Source organism: Talpa occidentalis, unplaced genomic scaffold (genome assembly GCF_014898055.3).
Source record: "Talpa occidentalis isolate TD23 unplaced genomic scaffold, MPIMG_talOcc4v2.1 talOcc4.14, whole genome shotgun sequence".
NCBI lineage: Eukaryota > Metazoa > Chordata > Mammalia > Eulipotyphla > Talpidae > Talpa > Talpa occidentalis.
This window is the reverse complement of record NW_023601433.1, coordinates 28,563,504-28,582,415: the sequence shown is the minus strand read 5'-3', so window position 1 is coordinate 28,582,415 and position 18,912 is coordinate 28,563,504. Positions and strand designations below refer to the sequence as shown.

At 38.3% G+C, this 18,912-nt stretch overlaps 1 protein-coding gene across 1 annotated transcript in view; it reads right to left on the bottom strand.

The window, feature by feature from the left end:
• Nucleotides 1–12,849, bottom strand: part of LOC119244487 (sodium/glucose cotransporter 1-like) — a 62,336-nt gene extending 49,487 nt beyond the window's left edge. The window contains exons 1-4 of the mRNA XM_037510240.2: nt 12,652–12,849; nt 7,687–7,758; nt 4,605–4,709; nt 2,700–2,759 (exon numbers count right to left, since the gene is read on the bottom strand). Of these exons, the coding sequence (XP_037366137.1) occupies nt 2,700–2,759; nt 4,605–4,709; nt 7,687–7,758; nt 12,652–12,774 (360 nt within the window). The 5' untranslated portion in view covers nt 12,775–12,849. The remainder of the gene's footprint in view (nt 1–2,699; nt 2,760–4,604; nt 4,710–7,686; nt 7,759–12,651) is intronic.
• Between the last annotated feature and the right edge of the window lie 6,063 nt (nt 12,850–18,912).

Below are 18,912 nucleotides of genomic sequence, written 5' to 3'. Positions count from 1 at the left end.
CATAGGCTTTCTTCACTCTTTTTCATTCTTTTTCCTTTGCCATCCTGACTGGATAATTTCAAATAACCTGTCTTCTAATTCATATTCTTTCTTTTACTTGATCCAGTATGCTATTGATAAGTTCTACTGTATTTTTCAATTTGTTCATTGTATTCTCCAGCCGCAGAATTTATTTGTAATTTTTATGATATCAACCTCTGTTAAACTTCTTGTTCTTTTCATGTGTTGTTTCCCATATTTTGTTGCATCTGTGTGAGTTGCATGTGAGTTTCCTTAAAACAGCTATTTTATTTATTTATTTTTATTAAATATTTTTATTTTCCTACATCTTTGTTAATTTTTGTACAGTATTTGATTTCTCTCCTCAGGTGTAGTCCCCATAAATCTCTTATAACCACATCACCCATGAACAGTCACCACAGTCCTTGTGCTATTAACTCCCCTGTTTTGATCCCCCTCTCTCCCCCTCCCCCTGTTGTATGCCTCAGATCTATATTTTGCTTGCAAGTTTTGATTCTTTTTTTTCCTTTGACACTTTGTTCAGTTTCTCTATATTCCCTCTATAAGTAAAACCATCCAATATTTTTCTTTTTCTTTCTGATGTATTTCACTGAGCATAATCTCTTCTAGCTCCATTCATGTTGCTATGAATGGCATGAGTTTTATTTTTTTTTTTGATTGCTGAGTAGCATTCCAGTGTGTGTGTGTGTGTGTGTGTGTGTGTGTGTGTATTACATCTTCTTGATCCATCATATATTTTGGGACACTTGGATTATTTCTGTATCTTAGCTACTGTAAATAGTGCTGTAATAAACATAGGAGTGCAGGTTTCCCTTCAAATTAATGTTTTTGAGTTCTTTGGGTAGGTTACTAGGAGTGGAATTGCTGGATCATATGGTAGATTCACTTCTAGTAATTTGAGTGTCCTCCACACAGCTTTCCATAGTGGTTGGACCATTTTGCATTCCCCCTAGCAGTGTAAGAGGGCTCCTTTTTCTTCACATCCTCACCAGCATTTGTTTGTTGCCAGTTTTTTTTTAATATGGGCCATTCTCACTAGTGTGAGGTGGTATCTCATTAAAGCAAATATTTTTAATTCTTTATCACACAAATTGCATATCTCCATTTATTTGGGCTTGGTTACTGGAAAATTATTGTGTATATTGTATTGTTTTGGTGGTATCATATTTCCTTGATTTTTCATGCTCCTCAAGTCTTTCATTGCTGTCTTTCCATTTGAGAAAGCAGTCATTTCCTCCATTTTTAACTGACTGGCATCAGGAAAGAAATACCTTCAGTAAGCCTGTTAGGGATCTGAGGCTTTCTCAGACTTTCTATAGATAGGTCTCCCCACACTTCTTGTTCCCTTTTGTAGGTGAATTCTTAAGATTGCATGTCTTCTTTCCATCCTGTGATGTCAGGTCAAGTGCTCACAGAGTTCTACTTGCTTGCTTTCCTTAGGGTGATGCTAAATGCTAATGTTTGTGAGTTTTCTTCCAAACCCAAGAGACAAGTTAACATTCTATATACATTCACTAGCTTTTTGCAAAGGCTCGTTCTTGCCACTGTTATGGGAATGTACGCACAATGTATTGCCAGAGAGAGGAGGTACATATGGATGAGGTGTGTGGAGTGCTTAGGTGCTCATGAGTCAGCTGGGGTGGGAGGCTTTGCAGGTGAGGTGTCTCCAGTGGCTCATTGGAAGGATCCTGGATCGAGTTTGATAGGCAGCTTATAGGATTCATGTACTTTTGATACTTTCTGAAATCCCGGCTGCTGTTATCTTAGCTGCTCCCTGTCTCCCAGCTGCACAGGACCACTCAGTATTCTGGATGGGGTGTCAAAAAATTGGGTTTCTTTCATAGTGTCCTGCATAGCTGGGAGAGTAGGATGCTCACTCACATGCCCTCAAATTCCCCTGTGGGTGATGTCTTACTGCTGAAAAGGCCTCCCTTGACACTACGCTTCTTTGGGTGATGCAGGTAAAATGAAACTGTTCCTTTTGCCCTTTTGAGTGTGACTGATCTTGAATTTTTTTTGGCTCCAATAGTATGCTTAAACTCCATTGCACTACCAGACTTCCACAAAAATAACTTGTGGGTGATGATCCAAACTGGTGTTGTTTGTGTGGAAGATGATAGAAAACTTTTATTCTGCTATGATATTGATGTCACTCCACAAATCCTCATGAATGTGTGCCCTGGGCAGTCCCTTCTTTGTTCTTCTCTCTCAGCCAGGCACGGGCATGTGCTTTCCCTTGCCTCCTATAGATATTTTAGAATCAGTTTGTCAAATTCCTCAAAAAGTCCTGTTTAAATTTTGTTTGGAATTGCATTCTATGCACAGAATAATTTGGGAAGAACTAAAAATTTTAGGAGATAGTTTTTTAATCATTAACATAGTTGTTCTCTTCATTTATTTAGGTCTTATTTTTAAATAAATTTTAAACTATCTTCTGAAAAAGTTAAGAGGTGAACTCTTAAGTGGTTAAGGTCCAGAGTGAAATAGTGGGTAGTTATTGGTGTCTGTTTGTAGAGGCAATATGATGTTACCTTGGCATTTCTCAGGATTTAGGGAACTCAGTAGAAGGATCAAAAGACTGAGAAGTTTAACTTGTCCTCCAGGATATTTTCAGTATATATGCAATACTTTTAAGAAGAAATATGGTAAGAATAGAGTAATTGATAATGAATACTCACCCCAGCCTTCATGTAAAAAGGAGAAAATACCCAACCAAGAATAAAGAGCATAAATGAAATCTGAAAACAAGAACAATAACAATTAGATCAGGGTCCCATTTAAATCAATCTCTTAAGTGAGATACAAGCTCAGTTATTACCTGTTTTGAGCCTAACAAATATGTCACTGTTGCGAACCTTACAAGTATACCTTACAGTACAACCAACTTAACTTATAGGTACTTGATCTTTACCTATAAAAAGGTGCACTCAATTGTGCCAATTTTCAAAGTGTTTATTTTTAAGTTGCATGCCTATTTCCAGAAAGGAATGAAGGTGGCTTATAGTTAAATATAAAAGATATTGAACAAAAAATAAGAAAAAAATTAGAAATCACTCAGAGAAAAGGGAGAGAAACTATACAAAAATTTCATGTTATTGAAACTAAATGATAAATTTGACTTTGGCTTTCTTTATAAAGAAGGGGTAAGGTAAGTTGAATATATGAAGGAGAAGCTAATAAACTAGGAGAGTAAATTGTGGTTAAAGCCAGGGCTTCTTATTAGGTTTGCAGTTGACACTGCTAGAAGAATTCTTTATTTGTATAGTCTACAGGAAGAAAAATTAGAATCAGAAAGTGAGGAACTTCCTGATTTATAAAAAAGTCAGAAGAGTTATATAAAAATAGGTTAATGAACCCAAGACTTATAAATTCACTTATAATTTTGAAGAACAAATTCTATGTCCTCTAACAAATCTATTCCACAGATTAAATAAAAAATCCATTTAGTAAGTTTGAATACATTTAAAATGTGGTATTCTTGGGAGACTGATTAGGAATTTTGTATTAATTAGTTGAGGATCTCAAAGAGGTCAACTTGTTATAGGACAGGGAGAGGGGCAGCCCAAGCCCCGCAAACCTGCCTATTCTAAATGGGTTCTGCCATCCGCCGCATCAACACAAAACATAGGAGACTTTAATGGGAAGGAACTTTAATTAAACTAGGAAACAATACAGGTAAGGCAAAGAGTCTAGTTTCTAAATGAAGCACCCAAAGTTACCCATCCCCTTGTGGGTAAAACTCCATCCATATGGGGTCGGCCCAGAGCAAGGCCCCAAAGCCTGCCACAAGTCTAAAGCATCTTCCAGTGGGGACCCACAGAAAAGGGTCACAAACAACTGGACAAGCCCGGAAGGAAAAGAGCAAAATCAACATCCAGATAAAAGCTGCCATGGTCACCTCCCCACGGGTCTCACCCACATCTGTGTCACCCAGTCCACGACCAAAAGACAAGCTCAGTTTCTTCACATGTCTCTAGGCTCCATGCGCCTCCTCCAGGTCTCCTGGCTCCATCCTGCTTCCTTCCTTCCTCAGTCTCTTCTTCAGCTTCTCCTCTTCCTGCTCAGCTCCACCCTCCCCTGGGTGGGGCAGGGAACCTGGAACTTCCCCCTTTCCTGGGGACCACCCTGTTACAAACTGAGTCTATTCTCAAAGTATATATATATTTATATAACAGATACAAATATATAAAAGCACACACATATATACACATGTTTATACACACATTTACACTTATTTATGTCTATATATACACGTAATACATACTCATGTATCTACACATAAATGTATATGCATGTACATTTAAATGTTAGTATAATCTTTTCCTTTTCTGGATATTTGCCTACTAGCTATTTGTTCACTGTTTTTCTATGGTCTCTGGAATATACTCTCTGTCTCTACATTAATTCATTCAAGAAGAATGAATTCAAGAACCTTCTGAGATATCAAAGACTTAGCTCCTTTCTTCAGTTACTTCTCAAGACTTTAATATTTACTCAAGGTTGAAAGCAAGTTTCTATGCTTATAAGTTTTATCTGGAGAATAATAAAGGTAGAGGTTGGTTGCTTCAAAAGGTATTACTTACATTCCACTCCGTGGCCCCAATAGCAAACCCTGAAGATGCTCCATTTCCAGCCAGGTTCATAATATTGACAGTGGTAAAATGGGTGGCAAAAAAAGATGCACCTACCTGAAAATCAAAAGATAACAACAATGAATTTTTTAGAGGTATCTTTAGGGTTTTCTATATATGCCATCATGTATGTTATCTGCAAACAATGGCAGGTTTACTTCTTCTTTCCCAATTTGAATTCCTTTTATATTCTTTTCCTTTCCATAGTTGTTCTAGCTACTGAGTGGGAGAAAATATTTGCATACCATACATCTGACAAGGGGCTGATATCCAAGATCAACAAAGAACTCATACAACTCAATAAAAACAAAACAAATAACCCAATCAGAAAGTAGTCAGAAGAGCTGAATAGACACTTCAAAGACATACAGAGAGCCAACAAATACATGAAAAAAATGCTTATTACCACTTATCATCAGGGAAATGCAAATCAAAACCACAATGAGATACCATTTTTCACCTGTGAGAATGGCTCATCTCAAAAAGACCTGAAAAACAAGTGTTGTTGAGTATGTAGAGAAAAAGTAATTCTTGTACACTGCTGGTGGGAATGTAGACTGGTTCAGCCCCTATGGAAAACAGAATGGAGGCCTCGCAAGGTATTAAAAATGCATCGACCATGTTATCCAGCAATTCCACCTGGAGGTACCTACCCAAAGAATAAAAAAACACTAATTTGGAGGGATACATGCACTCCATTGTTCATTGAAACCCTATTTACAATAGCCAAGCTATGGAAACAACCTAAGTGTCCCAAGACAGAGGAGTAGATTAGAAAAATACAGTACATATACACAATGGAATATTACTCAGCTATAAAAAGATAAACTCTTGATATCTGTGACAACATGAATGGAACTGGAGGAGATTGTGCTAAGTGAAATAAGTCAAAGGGAAAAAGACAAATACTGGATTGTGTCACTCATATATGGAATATAGAGAAACAAAACAAAGGGTCAGATAAAGCCATACCAATAACAGACTTTAGAAATCTAACTGTTGAAGTGAGGCTACAGAGGGGGAGGGGAGATAGCAAAGTAGGGAAGGAGGACAATGGATTATGGTGAGGACTTGGGGTGTCTTGGTAGTGGGTGTGTGTGGTAACAAACCTGAATTAGGGTCAACACTATATCCCTAAATCATATACAATGTTGTAAACCAATAGTACTTCAATAAAAATAGTAAAAAATGCCAAAATAAAAGGAAACAAAACAAATTACTACACATAAAAAACACAATTATATATCAGAACTCAGCCCTATTTCTAAGAATTTTCTCAAATTGAATTTTACATTTTTTCAAAAGGTAAATTTCCTAGACAGAATTCCAATTTGTGCTTCTTCTCCTTCTCCTTCTCCTTCTCCTTCTTATTATCTGTGATGAACTTTATTTTTTTAAATTTTTTTTTTATTTTTTACATCATTGTTCATTTTAAAACAATATTTGCTTCCCCCCACCCTCTCAGGTTGAGTCCCCATAGTTTCCTTCACCAGTGCACCAGTGCACCATCCCACAGTTCCCTATGCTCCTCCCTCCTCCTCTGATCCCTCTACTCCCTCCTCCCTTGCAGTATGTCTCTGTTTTATAATTTTCTGTTTTTGCTTTGTTGTGTTTTGTACTGTTGTTATTTTTTTACACTGTCTTATTTGGTTCTCCTATATTCCTACTATAAGTGAAATCATCCCATATTTTTCTTTTTCCTTCTGGCTTAGTTCACTGAGCATAATTCCTTCTAGCTCCATCCATGTTGCTGTGAATGGCATGAGTTTATCTTTTTTGATTGCTGAATAATATTCCATTGTGTATATATCCCACATCTTCTTGGTCCAGTCATCTATTTTTGGGCATTTTGGTTGTTTCCAGGTTTTACCTATTGTAAATAGGGGTAATGTTGCTAGAACCCTCTGCTGAAAAATAAACTAAGGTGGGAGACCCAGTGCAAACATTTCTTTGTCAAATACAATCTCTTCTTAAACCAAGATTACGAAAAAAGATTTAAGTATAATTCAGCATTTACACCAAGAAATGCTTTACCCCCAATCTGCCAGCTAACCCAGGCAAGACCATCTGTCAGGTCATTGGATCCAACAGAGTGACTGAATATGTTTTCCTCTTCCCTTTGAATAAAGGCACCTTCTCCTACATAGACAAGACTTCTCTCAGTGAAGCATTACCCCAATATGAAAAGCCAAGTTCTCGCCATCAGACTGGTTAATATTGGGAGAGTAAGAATACATTGGGGAATAGGGGCTTGCTTTTTACACAATTCTCTAAATGCACCTAAATGCAGGGGACATATATGCGTATTTTTACATAACAAGTTACAAAGCAGCCTGGGCTCAGGCTTGATTTGGGTGCTCAGACCTTGGACCTTGCTAGCTCCCCACATCTCCCTTCCCCCAGGGATGCTGTACCCTCACTCCATCATAGGGATAGGGCCCTGGAAGATCTCCTGCCTACCTTTCTGCAAGGTTTTGAGGCACTCCTCCTAGACAAATCACTTTATGTAATAAATAATTTAACATCCAAACAACAGAAAATGCTTTTAACCCCTCTATACTGCCTTTCTCCATCTAGCATCATGATGTCCCATCCATGCAGGTACACACTGTACCTCTGGGTACCCTTATAGTCTACCCAGCAAACACCTGCTCCATCTTCAAATCCTGCTCAAATCCCACCTATCAAACTTTCTGTTCTTTTCTGTGACATATTCTAGCTCACTGGATACATGCTTTAGCTCCTATTCTAGAGTGTGTGCTTCCAGAGGGCAGGGTTGTCTATTTCCTATCCATGTTTTGGAACCTAGAATGATGTCTTATGTATAACTAAACATTATTGAGTTAAACTAAGTTGAACACAAACATTTAGTTTCTTTTAAGAAACTACTTAAGAGCTAAGGGAAATATTTAACAAATGACATTCCCGATTTAGCCATTTCAAAATATTTTAGGTATATGATGTCTAAATAAAATTAATAAGCAAATTAACATGCAATACCCCAAGTGGACTGCTATATGCAAGGCTTACTCACCGACCACCAGGCAAGATTTCGGCCAGCAAGGAAAAAATCATCTATTGTTCCACGACTGTTTGTCAATATAGCCTTAAAAAAAAAGAAATAAAAACAATGGAATGCAAGAAACCAAATTGTTCAAAAGACACAGGTCTCTCAAACAAATGACCTTCACTTGTGGGAAAATCTCTTTTACAGAGATTGCCAAATCCATTCTTCCTGTCTTTCTCTTTAGGAATAGAAACCCCATCTCTCTGACTTAGAGGGTCTTTACCTCTAAGTCTCTTCTATCTGTGAGATTATGTGGGTCTTTCCATTTCTCTACACTATTGGGAAAATAATATTGCTTTCTTTTTTTCCACAAATAGTTAACCAGTACTGGAGTTCTGGCAGAGTCTGAAAGATAAGCTGTTTGTTTAGTGAGTGCCTGGATCAATTAGGAATGGCAAATCTGAGTATGTGCCTAGTTTCTTCCTGAGAGCACGCTGCCAGCACCATGGTGTCCTTTCACTTCACCCAGGTCCTTCCTATTGGGGTCCCAGCTCTGACTCCAGTCCCCTCTGCCCCGCCCTGCTGTACAGTCAAAGGACAATACTGGGTATTTCCTAGACTCTTAGGACCAGAAAGGAGGAGCTGGTTGACAGAAATGTGTTTCTTTAGGAAGAGTGAACACTCATTACCCCCCTCAGAGGGTCCTTTCATATCCCAAAACCTTAAACCAAAGAAGCAGTTTTCTTTTTTTTTTCTTTTTTTTTTTAAACCTTTTTTTTTTTATAGAGGCATGTTTTATTTATTTATTTATTTATTTATTTATTTATTTGTTTGTTTGTTTGTTTGTTTATACATGCACCAGGTACAGTCAGAAGCATGGGAGGGTGAGAGAATTCACCAGAGCCAGAGCGGGGAGCAGAGCAGGCAGAAGGACCGAAGTACACTGCTGAGGGGAGCAGGGGTCGGCAGGAGAGGTCTGCGCGCCATGTGGGACCCTCCTCTGGTGGCCGGGGAGCAGCTGGGGATCGAACTGGCGCAACCCAGCGCTCAACCGCTGCGCCACCGGGGAAGCCCCAAAGAAGTGTTATAGGACAGGGAGAGGGGCAGCCCAAACCCCGCAAACCTGCCTATTCTAAATGGGTTCTGCCATCCGCCGCATCAACACAAAACATATGACACTTTAATGGGAAGGAACTTTAATAAAAACTAGGAAACAATACAGGTAAGGCAGAGTCTAGTTTCTAAATGAAGCACTCAAAGTTACCCATCCCCTCGTGGGTAAAACTCCATCCATATGGGGTCGGCCCAGAGCAAGGCCCCAAAGCCTGCCACAAGTCTAAAACATCTTCCAGTGGGGACCCACAGAAAAGGGTCACAAACAACCGGACAAGCCCGGAAGGAAAAGAGCAAAATCAACATCCAGATAAAAGCTGCCATTGTCACCTCCTCACGGGTCTCACCCACATCTGTGTCACCTAGTCCACGACCAAAAGACAAGCGCAGTTTCTTCACGTGTCTCTAGGCTCCATGCGCCTCCTCCAGGTCTCCTTCTGGCTCCATCCTGCTTCCTTCCTCAGTCTCTTCTGCAGCTTCTCCTCTCCCTGCTCAGCTCCACCCTCCCTTGGGTGGGGCAGGGAACCTCCCCCTTTCCTGGGGACCACCCTGTTACAGAAGCAGTTTTCTAAACCAGATGCATTAAGTTAGTCTCATTTCATCCATTCACTAAATGTTTATCAAAGGCCTACTATGTGTAAAGCTCACCTGTCATAAGGAAAGTATCAGTGGTATGTAGGTCAAAGTGCATTAGAGCTTTCAAAAAGGGATTTTAAAAATGTTCTAAGATGAATAAAATCATCCTCCCATTCCATTACAGAAAGAGCCAGACAGGAAGAAGAGATCATGGGGGGAAGGTGGCTTCAGCCCCAGTCTCTGCCTCTTTCCCTCTGTTCTCTTTCTGGAATAATACAATCAGTCAGGTTTTTAAGGGAGAAGATGCATTCAACACTTTCTCAAAGATTTCTGGGCTGAGACAGATAGAAATGGGAATGAAAAAAAAAAAAGTGTACATCAACTCCCTCCCCCATGCTGTAAGAGCCAAATCACCAACAAGGAAGACAAAGCTTTGCCAGTTCCCTCTGGGCACTCAGCAGACAGTCACTATGAGCACTTTCAGAAAGAGCCTCATCTATGCAGATGTGGGCAATTTGGTTCTGTAAGAATAACAGTGTTTTGTGTAATAAATGTAAGAAAATAAAGCTTGACTCCTTTGCCACATCATGTATAAAAGGAAATTCGTGATGTTCTTGAGATTTGAATATTTAAAAAATTATAAAACATTGAAAGAAAATTTAGAATTATATTTGTACCACCTTGGAGCAGAGGGAAACGTTCCTAAGCCAGGAAATCAATAAGCTATAATGGAGAAGAGAGATAGTTGATTTCAAAGAGAAGAAAAACTCAAATGACAAAAAGACACCATTAGCAGAGTCTAGGCCAGTGTTTTTCAATCAGTGGTGATTTTTGCCCCAACTTTCCAGGGTCATTTTGCAATATTTATAGATATCTTTGGCTATGAATGGGTAAGGGCCAGGGAGACTCTCAAGCATACAATAATGTACAAGACAGACCTTCACAACACACAGCTATTTGGTCCCAAATGTCATTAGTGTTGAGATTGAGAAACACCGGTCTAGATTAATGATAGTTTGGGGAAAACATGAGCAATTAAAATGACAGACAAATTGATAAAGGAAAAGTCAAATAACCCAACTCAAAAATGGGCAAATAAACTGGCTATTCACAGAAGAAAGTCAATGGACAATAAACTCATGGAAAGATGCTCAACGTCACTAGGAGTCTAAACGTGTGAAGCAAAGCTTGCTTCAATGAGATACCACTATTCACCCAACAGCCTGACCAACAACAAACAAACAAACAAACAAATAAATAAAATGAGCAGTAACAATCAAGGCTGGTGAGGGCTTTGGGAAAAGAGAATGCTCATTTGCTATTTGTGAGAAATGTAAATCTCAACAAGCTTTGGGGATTGCCAGTTAGCAATAAAATTTCGCATGAATATATCCTTCTAGCATAGCAATTATAACTTTGGTAATTCATGCTACACAGGTTGAAAGCATCAACACATTAAACAACAACAACAACCTGGCAAAAATCTAAGTGTTGATAAGTAGGGAGGAGCTGAATAGTACACAGGTTTGTATGATTATTAGGCAGGTAATAAAAACATGAGCTAGATCTCTTATCTATTCACCTGCAGGACTCTCTACCACATAGTAAGTGAAAAAAAGCAAGCTGCAGGATATTGTACATGATATGATCACATTTTTTGTAAAGACAAAACAAAAATTCTACATGTGTGTCCCAGAGGAGGAGGGATCAAGAGGCCCTGGTTACTTTAGAGAGATGGGAATGGATGGCGGAAGAATAGTATCTAATCTTTAAATATTTATGCAACTTTTCACTTCTTGCAATGCAATGCTTTGATAAATTAAAACATGATGTTTTAAAAAAGAACCAGAGGAAAGATAACAACATAAAGAAAAAGAAGAGATCATTCTGGATAATCGTGCATGTTACGCCACTAGAAGAACAGAAGGCACAGCATGTTTCCTTTGGTGGCGACCAGATGGCTCACCAGCCCTCTGACCCTGGCCAGACAGCCCCGACTGGGCCCAGAAAGAAGCTTCAGCTTCCTAATTCAATAAGAGCACAGGTGGAAGGATCCCCCAACTAGTGCCCACTACTGGCAGCCCTGACATAGGTCACCCAGAAGGATGTTTTTCATAATTGAGGTAATTAAAAAAGTCATTTGAACGATCTGATAAATACCTCCAATTTCTCCTTTACAACACAATAAAGGGTTTATATTTTCTCCTCTAGTACAAAATTCTCTTAACAAGATGGAGATGATGTCTTCACTACTCTATCAGTCCGGGAGTGTTGGTCAACCGGCCATACTTTGAAGGGCCAGATTCTGACAGCAAGAACCTGTGTGTGACCTGTCAGGTCACAGGGCAAGGGAGCTTCAGCTAGCTGGCTGGGGCTCAAACAGAAAGAAAACTTTCCCACTGGTTTGCAAATTGTGGCATTTTCACCAGATACTCCTGCTTGGTGAAGCAGGTCAGAACCATCAGAGGCTTCTGATGGTTAACTGCTTTGCAGAGGGGCAATATCCTTATAGAGGCGGAAGCTTTCAAAACCATCCAACCTTTTACTGGAACTTGGGCGGGTTCCTCTGAGGAAGACTCTGGCACTGGGTAGTGTGGCCAACAGACACCTTTTTGAGAACTTCATACTAAGCTCTAGTGGGTCAATGGCAGCAAAGAAGACACAATCCTTACACTATGAAGAGAACCTTACACAGAAGAGAAACTTTACGCTTTTTATTCAAACTTAAAGGGAACACTTAGAACACGAAGTTATATGTGACCTTTGAGGTCTTGCTAGCAAGGCAAGTGGTTATGCTCTTGTGTCAGTTTAGGTAGCTCTAGGTTCAAATCTGAACTCCACCACTCCCTGGTTGCTCCTTAACTTTTTTGTACTTCAGCTTCCTCATCTGTCAAACTGAGAGAAATAACAGTATGTTATTCACAGCATGCTTGTGGGAGTGTGATGCACTAACTCAGTAGGGGCCTGGCATTTAAGCACCTGATCTCTGGTAGCTGTCATTACCACCAGCAGCATGATGATGTTTAATAATTACTGCTTAGGTTCCAACCAGCAGAGGGGGCTGACCTGTTTGTTTGAGGGGAAGGGTCTGGAAGCAAAGGGGAGGGGAGGTGGGGTGCAGGGGAACAGCCAGGTAAAGGGAGTGTGGAGAGGTCTGAGTGAAGGGCTATGCACAGGCAGGAGCTGGAATGAGAGAGTGCTCCAGGGCCAGGGTCAGGATGGGAGTGGCGAGCAAGTGACTGGCAGGGAGAAGATTAAATCCAGCCAGATGTCAAGGGTCTTTGCTTCTGGGCCCAGACTTACCAACATCCCGGTTCCCAGAACCAACATGAAGTAAAATACCGTCAGCAGGACGTCTAGGACACTATTGGTTACGTTATACCCAACAGTCAAGTTCCAGGGGTTGCTGTATTTGGGAAAGTCCATGGTGGTCCTTGGGGGCGGGTGGCGAGAGCGCGGTGCCAGAGGCCCCAACGGCTGTGGATCAGGCCTTGGCTCTGCAGCCACCCCGAAGCCTGCGGAGCCTCGCGGCAGCCTCGGAGTTCTTGGCCGCACAGCCGCTGAGCGCCTTGGGGTTCTCACCTGCCCCCAGGGCCCGCCTTCTCCGGACTGCTCCACTTAGCGAGAACGAACAGCCCCTCTTCACTCCTCCAGCGCTAGCTTTGTTGGCCACAATGGCTTTATTTTGAACTAAAAGTTGGTTGCCGGGTGGGGCTAAGGAGGTACACAATGTCTTTCAAAGCCACTGGCCCCCAGGGCAAAAGAAGAAACCGGTCATACTACTTGTGTCTTTATTTGTAATTTAAAAGTCCCTTTCAATGGCGATATTTTGATAATAGTTTTATTATATTAATAAATATGATATGAAATATTTATTATATTAATAATGCAATGTTTGAATTTTGAGTACAGAGTCTTTTGGCACCCCCTCAAATTTTGCACCTAGGAAACTGCCTCACTCTCTTCACTTTTAGACAAAGCCCTGACTGGACCAGCTGACCCAGAAGTTCCTCAGCTGTTGGCATTTTGATCTTGCACTCCTGATGGAGGCATTTGCAGTCAGGGCAAACATTACTTTCCTGGGGGGTGTTTTTCTGCTAACTTGTATATTTAAAGATTTTGGTCGAGAATACTATAGCAACAATAATCGTTAACTCTTGTTATGTCTAGCAGAACCCCTTTCTGTGCACTTGGCATGTTAACCTATTTGATTTCCACAATAACCAAATAGTCTGAGTCTATGACAGGGAGGCTTGTCTTTATAGCAGTCTGAGGTCTATGATCGCAGCCTCCTGAGCAGAACTCTGTTCTAGTTCAGTCCAGTACTGTCCAAAAGAAATAGTATGAGAATCACAGATGCTATTTTATTTTTTTCATGGTTACTGAGGTATGACTGAAAAGTGAAAATTGTATGTAGTTAGGGTCTAGGACATAATATTTTGATAAGTCTATATACTGTGAAATAATTCCCATAATCAAACTAATGAACATATTAGCCACCTCACATAATTACCATTTTGTGTATGAGTGTGGTCACAACCCTCAGATTTACTCTCAGCAAATTTCAAGTATACAATTTTATTAATGATAGCCATCATGTTGCACATTTGTTCTCTAGAACTTGGTATTATAATGGAAAGTTTGCACCCTTGGACCAACATCTCCCCTTTTTTTCTACCATATAACTTCTGGTAACTACCATGCTACTCAGTTACTGAATTTCACCTCTTTTTTTTTTTTTTAAGATTTCACATATAAAGGGGGATCAAGCAATATTCAATATTCAATCTGTGATGTTGTCTGAGACATCCTCATCTATGTTGTTGCAAATGACACGGTTTCCTTATTTTTAAATTCCATTTAATTAATTAATTAGTTTCACACTTTCTTTATACATTCATCTACCACTGACAACTGATTTATTTCAGCTTGGCTACTATGACGAATGCTAAAATGAACTTGGAGTGCAGGTATCTCTTTAAGATAATGATTTTATTTCCTTTGGCTATATGCCCAGAAGTAGAACTGCTGGATCATACCATGGCTGTGTTTTTAATGTATCCAGGGCCCTTCCCAATGTGTTTACTGTAGCAGGTATACCAATTTACATTTCAACCAATAGTATACCAGTGTTCCTTTTTCTCACATCCTCATTATACTTCTTTTCTTATGATGTTTTGATAATGGTCATCCTAGCAGGTGGGAAGTGATAGCTCATTGTGGTTTCGATTTGCATTTCTCTGATGTTTGGTGAATTTGAGTATCTTTTCATATACCTATTGGTTATTCGTATGACTTCTTCAGAAAACTGCTCACAGCCTTTGTCCAATTTTTAATCAGGTTATTGCTACTAGTATTATTTTTTGCTTTTGAGTTATATGAATTACATATATTTTGGATATTAATCCTATATCAGCTATATGGTTTGCAAATATTTTCTCCCATTGATTTTTCATTTTATTGATTGTTTGCCCTGTGTCACAGATATGATTTTAAGTTTTCCAGTAACTATATTAAAAATAAGTAAATATGAATATAAACAAAATATTTGCTTCAAGAAACTACATAAACTGCATAAAATATAAAAAATAAAGGAAAAAGGTAAAATTAATTTTAATTATATATTTTATTTAACCCACTATATCTAAAATGTCACTGGCATATGTGATAAATGTAAAAACTGTTGAGATTTTTAAAATTCTTTTTCACATTAAGTCTTTGAAGTTTTGTGTATATTTTACACTTAACAGCACATCTTCAATTCACTCATAAACTTGTCAGGAATTCATTTGTATTTAAATTTAGTAAATTTTATAGTTGATGAAGTCAACTTATATACCATGTTGTTCTAAACATACTTATAAGTTTTCTAGTACAGAATTAAGAACCAAAATTTCATTTTCCTTTAGCTCAGTGACAAATCTGACTGATTTTTTTTAAGAGATTGATTTCAGTTTAGAGCAAAATCATACCAGTTTTTAAAATCCTGTCTGTACAAGTTAGGTAAATTCACTAATTCTTGTTGTTAACTCTATCATTAACATCAAATTCAAAGAGACATTACATAAATTAAAAAGCATTTCTAAATTGATTCATAGCCCAAAGCATTTTTCAGATTTTTCTAGTATTTTTGCCATAGATTTACATAAATAACATAACTAATTACAATTTAAATCCTTGATACGTTGACTCATGTTAGGAGAATGTGTGAAACAGTTATTATTAATTCGTATTATGAAAATCAATATCAATATCAATATCATTTTGGATACTGGCCAGATAGGTTATGTTAGAAAAGAAGGAGGTCATGAGTATCAGACTGAAGCAGACTTTATTTAGCAAAGTCTTGGCTCCAGCACAGTGAGAGTCCGGTGAGTCCGGTGAGAGATTGGGGACACAATTGTAGGGTCGGGCTGCTTCCGGGATTTTTTGGAGCATGGGGTAGGGGTGGGGGGGTGGGTGGGGGACGGTGTGTGGGGTGTGGGGGGAATGGGGAGGTGTGGGGGGTTGGGGAGTGGGCTGCTGGAATTCTCCACTGCCATCAGCTTATCTCTGGTTTCTCAGCGCCTAGCCATGCAGGTTTACGATGCTCTTCAGGTTACAAATAAGTATTTCCTTTCCTTGACTCTTCCAATTTAGCTCATTCATGTACAGTACATATTAGAGAGAAATGTAAGTGCCATTTTTTCCTTACTTAATATTCAACAACCTTGCTTTTTGTTGCAAGAACATCTGGAATTGTAATTTATATTATAGTATTTCTTTGTAAAAGTTACCAAGATTCAACCAATGAGCACTGGCAGAAGCACATCATCAAATTCCATCATCAGATTCAGTTGCATAAAATGGTGATGATTCATATTATTTGCACATATATATTGAATGATTTTAACAACTGTAACCAGCCATGACACCGAATTTTAGGGCAAGAGAGAGCTCTTAGGGTCAGAATAAAAAAGTAAAAGCCTTGGAGGAAAAGGAAGTCTCCAGAGATTAGGGCAACAAATTCCAAAGGGAACTAATCAAACACTCCAGGACTAGGGACAACACGACATTGACATTCCATAACAAGGATGATAATGAAAAAGGATGTTAAGGGCTGGGCCACAGACTCTTAATTCTGGGCACAGAGACATTAAGGCAGGGTGAGTGAGACCACCGAGAACTAGCCAATCACAGAGAGACTGGTGGAGGTTTAGATTAGGGAAGAAAGGTTTATATTCCGTGAGGCATGACTCCCTTCATCTCCCTTGCCCCTCCACCTGCCTGGGAGTCCCACTTTCTTTCTGTTCCTTTTCTCCTTAATAAACCTTTTCTTTCTCTAAGCAAATTTGCCTCTTCTCGCTTGCTTGCCTGAACGTTAGCGAAGTTCCTGCTGCAGCTTCATGAGACACCTGGTACCCGTGGTGGCCTAGTGGCTGGGACTCAGCACTTCCACTGCAGCCTGGGATCCGTTCCTGGCTGGGAGACTAGGCCTGAAAACCTGAAACTACAGTATCAATACCTTTCATAGTTTGCTGCAAAGATTAAGCAAAAATGTTTTAATGTTATCACAGAGTGGAATATAACAATATAGGAAACATCAGCTCGTTTTCAAGTACCATTAAAACTGGGACTTTGACCTAATATAAGTGGAGCACTGTCAGGGATGATAAAAAGTATTTTTTAATATTTAACCAAAATTCTTCTTTGATAAATGGAAAAGCTTAAAAATATCAACCTACAAATTTGATATTTTAGGTCATGAATTGGTAACATTTCTTTATATGTTTGATGTCCTTAGAGACAAAATAGGTTCAAAATATTGAGTTTCACATCACAAGGCTCAACTAAATATTAAAAAATGTGTTTGGAAATATTTAAATTTTGAATCCATTCTTTTTTTGGGCATTGTTAGACAGGTCTTATATCCCATGGGAAATTGTTTTGAGGTTTAGTTGAAAATAGTTTTGCTTTTTATAAAATCCTGTTTTGAGGACATTTTTCAAAATTTTTAAATAAATTTTTATAACTGAGATAATTCTTTTGTCATCTTTTCATCTAAAATATTTTTCTTTTTAGAGCAAGAATTCAAGTTCTTTTAAAGCTTGCCAAAGCTATAAACTCAAATTCTGTTAAAAATCATGAAATTATTTTGGACATTTATTTCTACTTCAAGCAACTAAGAAAGTATAGTTCACTGTTGTTATTGAAAATTCATCTTAATACTGTTCACTTTATTATCTTTAGTAACTGCCTTCATATACTCGACCAATAGCTCTAACATAACATGATTAAAAAAGCCATGATTAAAAAAGCCATGAAATACATTTTTGTTTCCATAACCACTTCAGTTTCCTATTGATTATTGTTAACAAGGTATATCTTTTTCTATCCTTTGACATTCAGCCTTTTGTGTCTACATATTTCAAGTGAAATTTTTATGTCCAATGTCTGCTTGAATTTTGCTTTTTCATTTAATCAGATAATCTACTATTAAGGAGTGGGTCTGGATCATTTAAATTTAATGTGAGTATTGACATGGTTGTGTTAGAATATACCATCATGCTATTTGTTTTTTATTTGTCCCATGTGTTCTTTTTTTCTCCTTCTTTTGGGATAAATTGTGTGTGTGTGTGTGTTTGTGTGTGTGTGTGTGTGATTATGTATGTGTGTGCACCCACACCCATGTACTTTCATTTCATTTCCACTGATGGTTTATTTCTTATACCGCCTTGTTTTATTTCAGTATTTGCTTTAAGGTTTATGGTATATATTTCTAATTTATTTTCATTTACCTTCAAGTGATATTATTGCACTTTACATACAGCATCAGAAGTTTATGACAGTATGCTTTCATTTCTCCCTTCCTAACCTTTGCCATATTGTTGTCATACATGAACTTTACATGTGTGATATATTTTACATTTTTAATTTATAACTGTTGTTTCCCTTTTAAACATTTTATTGTCCTTTAAAAACACTTAAATAATCATAAAAAAGTCTTTTTATTTTCCCATGTAGTCACCATCTGGCATTTTTCTTTCCCATGTGTGGTTCCCAATTTCCACCTTGTGTTATTTTTCCTCTGCTTGAATGACTTCCTTTAACATTTCTTGCATTGCTAGTTTGCTGGTAACACATTTTTCAGCCTTTATATGTGTGAAAAATCTTTACTTCTTGAAAGATATTTTTTACTAGGCAAAGAATTCTAGGATAACATTTTTTTTCATTTAATAATTTAAAGATTTTCCCCAATGTCTTTTAGTTTGTACTGATTCTGATGAGAAATCTGCTACCACCCTTATTGCTGTTTCTCTGTACATAACACATATTTTTTCTTCTGGCAACTTTTATGATTTGCTCTTGAATGAGCTGGTTTAAGAAATGTGATGATTATGATGTGACATGATTTTTAAAAGTGTTTTTGTGATGATGGTTTGTTGAACATCTTAATATGTGGGTAAATAGTTTTAATCAAATTAAGAAAAATTGCGGCTACATTTTTAAATGTGTTCCCTTCCTCCCCACCTCCAGAGACTCTAAATACATGTGTATTAGACAACCTGAAGTTATCCAACAGGT